This window comes from Theropithecus gelada, chromosome 1 (assembly GCF_003255815.1).
Source record: "Theropithecus gelada isolate Dixy chromosome 1, Tgel_1.0, whole genome shotgun sequence".
Taxonomy (NCBI): Eukaryota; Metazoa; Chordata; class Mammalia; order Primates; family Cercopithecidae; genus Theropithecus; species Theropithecus gelada.
This window is the reverse complement of record NC_037668.1, coordinates 7,769,136-7,774,865: the sequence shown is the minus strand read 5'-3', so window position 1 is coordinate 7,774,865 and position 5,730 is coordinate 7,769,136. Positions and strand designations below refer to the sequence as shown.

The window sequence follows — 5,730 nt, the reverse complement described above, 5'->3', positions numbered from 1 at the left end:
ATGAAAGCCTTCTCTGGCATGCTAAAAAATCTGGGCTTTACTCTGTGAAATAATGAGGTTCTGAAACAGGGAAGTGACATGATCACTATATATATTAAAGTGATCACTCTAGTATCAGTGGAGGATAGTTTGAGAAGAAAGAGATGGAGGTCAGGAGTCCAGTTAACAGGTTGGTATAACGGTTCTGAAAAAGAATAACCAGATAATTCAGTAAGGGGATAAGATGAAGAGTTTCAGGGGTAAAACCAAGGTATTGGTTTAAACAAAAAGTTAAAAACCAAGGTATTGGTTTAAACAAAAAGTTTAAAACCAAGGTAAAAACAACCACACTTGGCAAAGCATTAGGTTTAGGAGTCCAGGCATAGGATGTATCAAAACTACTTAAGGTTTCTAGCTTGTAGCCATTGTTGGAGTCTGGGAATACAGGAGGATCTGTAAGTTCCAGAAAAATAAATTTGGTTTTAGACACACTGCATAAGAGAAGACCTAGAAACTTTCAGTAGCAACATCTAACAGATAGTTGAAAATATGGGTGGGAGTTAAGGAGAATGGTAGGTGCTGGGAATTAGGTGTTAAAGCCACATGAATAGATGCATTACCTAGTGAGTAAGAAGAGAAGACAGTGGAAAGTGAGTACTGGCAAAAAGGAAAAGGAGCTCTTGAAGGAAGTCGGAAAACAGTGTTCACCGAAGGAGGAGCATAGTGGAATAGTTCTTTCCTCTGACCCTTCATTCTACCACTTGGGAAATTTATTACTGCAAATGTTTGTAGGTCTAGTCCAGTGAGACAGAATTCATGCTTAACAAGTTAGTCAAAGCAGATTTGTTACTGACAGATAAACAGAAAAAAAAAAAAAAAAAAAAAGGGAAACCAAGAATTTGGTCCAGCAAGGCTCAATACAACTTTCCAGGGCAGGTGGAGCCTTGTCTGCCCGTGTTCCATGTCACTCTGCAGCTGGGAGACCCTGCAATCGCTCTGCCATGGGTTTTATACCCTGAGCATTTCTGGGCTCACCAAACACAAGGATTTCAAAACATCCTGTTCTAGTAGGAACAAGGGCAAAGTTTGGGTTGTTCTGGACAGTTCCACTTCATCCCAGGACACTGCATTCTGTAAGTAACAAGGGAGAAAGCTGGGTTGGCCAACACTGTCTGGGTACCTGTCCTCCTAGATTAGCATGCACTACTTTTTTGAGAACTATTTGTTGCTATCTCTCTCTTAACCAACTGCATTTCCACTGTATAACTCCTCTAGCATGGAGCCTTGAACACACCTGCCATTCAATGCATGTTGAGTAAATTAATGAAAAGAACTATGAAACAAAAAGGACATTAGGGAGAATTGCTAAGCCACGTGGGATAAACTGAGAAAATGGTCTGCTAGAAATGTCTAAAGAGAAACATCAGGCCCAGCTAGAAAACTGTGGGGTTGGGGTACAGACACCCCAGGGAGGCACCAATAAAGATGGGGACAAACAACAACTAATGCAATTCTCCAGCAGGCTGTCAGAGTCTGCTGGAACGATGATGTCAGCAGGTGGCCACAAGCCAATGAATTGCCTTTTCATCACTTGTGTAGTGTCGATCCTTGCAGGGAGGCTCCCTTAGAAAGGAACTAAGGCTCCTCCTTCTGAGTCTGCCCACCTGGTGAGATCATTGATTGCCCAGAGTACTGACTCATTATCACCAATGAAGATGGAATGGTATCCAACTCACCAGGAAACTTAAGTTCTTACTTTTGATTTCACCCTTGTGAACAAGAAGATTATTAGATTCTTTGTCAATGTAACAATTTACTCACCCTCTATTTCCCTTGCCTGTTCTGTTACCGATTGACGCCCTTCTCACTTTATAGTCATTGTCTAGCACTTTAGAAAGCAGATATGAAGATAAAGAAACTTTATGTTACATAATTTTATATTCTTGGTTTCATAATTTAAAACAGCGTTTTAAAGTAGGGATTTTATATTTGTTGGTTGCCAGCTTTCTGCACTGTTGCATTGTTCAAAGGTTAACTTTTGGTACTTTTAAAAATTATTATAATTTATTTAACAATCTAGGAAGTTTACAGTCATCAGCAATTCTGGTGCAATCTGAGGTGCAGTTGCGAATCTGAGAATCTCTGTGGGGCTGTTAGTGTAGTGAACCTTGTATGTAAAATATATTCGTACTTTTTTTTTTTTTAAGACAAGGTCTTGCTCTGTTACCTACTCTAGAGTGCAGTGGTGTGATCATAGTTCACTGCAACGTTGAATTCCTGGGCTCAAGGGATACTTCCACCTCAGCCTCCTAAGTAGCTGGGACTACAGGTGTATGCCACTGCACCCAGCTGATTTTTAATGTTTTTTGGAGAGACGGGGTCTCACTCTGTGGCCCAGGCTGGTCTTGAACTGGGCTCAAGCAATCCTCCCACCTAGGTCTCCCAGACTGCTGTGATTATAGGCTTGAGCCAGAGCATGCAGCTTCCATGCATACTTTTGATAGCACTTGCGAAGAGATTTCTCTAAAACCGACCTCATTGATTTCATTTTCAGCAAACTGACCTGGGTCACTCAACATAGCCTTTATTGTTATTGATGTTACTGCGTATTCTCTTTTTACAATAACTTTGTGACCAACAGACGATATCAATTTGACATACATGGCATCAGGGCCTTCACGGTCACCATAGGTTTTTTTCCTTCCCTCTATGAGTTCTTATGAAATTCTACATTGCTTCACCAGGAACGTTAGTAGTCAGCCTCACAGCCACTGCAGCTGCGTCCATGTGCACTGCCACAACCGCTACTCCAGGGCTGCCCCCATACTCCCAGCTGCCTGCCGCCATGGGTTCCTGACTGGGTGCTTTATCCTTGATGTCTGCCACATTAAAGCCATGGGAGCCAGGGGTGGGCCTGACGCATTCAGGTGACATAGTCCGCCTTGGATGAGAAATAACAAATTCCCCATTTTATTCTTCTAGCAAAGGAGCAGTAATAAATTACCTTTTTAAACATTCTTTATTTAATACTCATGATCCTAAGTAGGGCGGAAAACATAATAAACATTAAAGCAGCATTTGCCAAATATGTCAAATCTCATCCCAAACATCAACAAGACCAGATATTTTAAATTCCTAGCAGATGGCGCATTTATTTAGAGGTTCCCATCCCTTTTAACTACAGAGATCTCTTTACAATGCCAGACAATTTAATGGATTCTCAGAAGAGTATCTGAAGTTTTAATGAAAATTCTGATGATTGATAAAACTTCTGATGAAAACCTATTAGGGATTCAGTAACTCCTTTTTTTTTTTTTTTTTGAGACAGGGTCTCGCTCTGTCACCCAGGCTGAAGTGCAGTGGCACGATCTCAGCTCACTGCAACCTCCACCTTCCATGTTCATGTGATTCTCCTGCCTCAGCTTCCCAAGTAGCTGGGATTATAGGCGTGCACCACCACACCCAGCTAATTTTTGCATTTTTAGTAGAGATGGGTTTCACCATGTTGGCCAGGCTGATCTCCAACTCCTGACCTCAAGTGATCCACCTGCCCATCTCGGCCTCCCAAAGTGGTGGGATTACAGGCGTGAGCCACAACGCCCAGCCTCAATAACTCCTTTACATGAATTTACGAATTAATTAATTACAACACTGTAGATTGTTACATTGTTTGTCCACAGAAAATCAAACCTCCTGGTTCAATTGCTTGCCACATTAATTCTGGACTTGACTCTGTTAGCACTGTGACCAAGGCGACATCAGTAAACCTGACACAAGTAGTGACTTGATAAGTACTTGCGTACTGGGGTTTCCTTTGGAACCTGGCTGCCATTATGTGAGGAAGCTGATCTAGTCTCCTTGAGGATAAGCCATCAGCCCAGTCACCAGCTTCTCTGCTCACTGAATGCAGTTACGTGAACGATCCCAGACAAAACCAGCAGAACCACTTAGTAGATGCAGAGAATTCTGAGAAATAAAAAATCGTTGTTTTAAACCATTAAGTTTTGGTGTGTTTTGTAACACAGTATAGATAACTGAAATATAATGGCATTTACAGAATTTGAAATATAGCAGTATATAAATGAGTAAGTGAATTACTTTTTCACTCATTCATTAATAAATATTTTTTCCAGGGCCCAGTAAAAGCACATTGTCCAGTCTACCCTAAAGGCTAGCTTTGCACAGGATCTATGGATCCTCTGTAAAAATTCTGTGGCCTCAGAAAATCTGAAATCCACAAATAGAGAAGGAAGTCCCAAATTTGAATAACATTCTATATGGAGTAATTTCTTTTCTTTTCTTTCTTTTCTTTTCTTTTCTTTTTTTTTTTTTTTTTTTTTTGAGATGGAGTTTCCCTCTTGTTGCCCAAGCTGGAATGCAATGGCACGATCTTGGCTCACCGCAACCTCCACCCGGGTTCAAGCGATTCTCCTGCCTCAGCTTCCCAAGCAGCTGGGATTACAGGCATGTGCCACCACGCCTGACTAATTTTGTGTTTTTAGTAGAGACAGGGTTTCTCCGTGTTGGTCAGGCTGGCCTCAAATTCCTGATCTCAGGTGATCCTCCCACCTCGGCCTCCTGAAGTGCTGGGATTACAGGTGTGAGCCACTGTGCCCAGCTTTATATGGAGTAATTTCAAAGTTTAGATGAAATCCAGAGAACTATATAATAGGAAGAGAAACCTAGTGTAAACTGTGGACTTCAGTTAATAATATATCAATATCTAGATTATAATTAAAAATATATCAAATTAGTTAATAACAGAAACTACTAATTTAGCTAATAATATATCAATATTGATTTGTTTATTGTCAAAAATGTACTACAATAACGGGAGATGTTACTAGCGGAAACTGCTGAGGTGGCAGGGGAAGAGAGGGAGGGGAAGTCTATGGGGATTCTGTACTCTGTTCGAGTTGTCTGAAAAAATAAAACTGCTCTAAAATTAAAAGCAACAACAACAACAAAAACTACACCCACCTTCACCCCCCACAACAGGTCTATGATGCAAGCCAACATATTACTTTGGTAGTTTGAGCACTGGTTCGTAAACACTGAATTGTGTTTTTGTACCTGCCTGAGTAAATCATTTTTGCTTTGCTCTACTATTTTCTGTACTGTGAGTTCTGGTCCAAGCAGTCTGTGTTGATATGGACCTTTACAGTTTATAAAGTGCTCTTCATTTTGCAAGATCTTTCATGTACATTATCTCACTAAACCTTGCAACAATCCAGGGAGATTGTTTGTTCCAGGTCCCTTGGTGCAGACATACCCATGAAGGGGCAGTGCAAATCTGTCACCACTGCTAGACAAAGGATTTTGAGCACAGATCTTTCAAGTGGTTGAATGTTTTTATAAACTTGTGTTAAAGATGATGCCCTCATAATCTTCAATCTCATAAAGATGAAGAATGACACATTAATAATACAATTGAAAAGGTGATACTCATTTACACATGGAATTAATGCTTTTTCAATTAGAATTTTAGGTCAATTTCTATTTTGTTCTCTGGAAGTTTTAATTAAGACAGAAAAACTTTAATATCTCACACTCTTCACAGGAACCATTAAAGGTTTGAATTTTTCTCTATTTTGAGGCCCCTGTTCCCCCAGGGATATTTTAGCAAGAAGAATGCGATTCAAAGATTTCCAGATGTTACTTCTTAGATGTGTCTCAGCATGCATCTATAAACCATCTGGTAGTAGCAACAGCTGGATTGGGTCCAAACATAAATGTTCATGCAGGTAAAGG

The 5,730-nt window shown here is 40.4% G+C and overlaps 1 protein-coding gene across 1 annotated transcript; it reads right to left on the bottom strand.

Annotated features, from left to right (window-relative positions):
- Nucleotides 1-2,047: 2,047 nt before the first annotated feature.
- LOC112606715 (elongin-C-like) lies at nt 2,048-2,687 on the bottom strand. Its single transcript, XM_025357527.1, has 2 exons — nt 2,466-2,687; nt 2,048-2,161 (listed from the first exon to the last, which is right to left on the bottom strand). Exons 1-2 carry the CDS (start codon nt 2,640-2,642, stop codon nt 2,048-2,050), a joined length of 291 nt encoding a protein of 96 aa, XP_025213312.1. The 5' UTR covers nt 2,643-2,687.
- Nucleotides 2,688-5,730: the final 3,043 nt, after the last annotated feature.

Excerpts from the sequence above, each read along its gene's own strand:
- LOC112606715 (XM_025357527.1), bottom strand. The coding sequence starts at position 2,642 with ATGTATGTCAAATTGATATCGTCTGTTGGTCACAAAGTTATTGTAAAA. Across the intron at positions 2,162-2,465 it reads TGCTATCAAAAGTATGCATG|TATTTTACATACAAGGTTCA; the intron begins GAAGCTGCATGC and ends AAAGTACGAATA.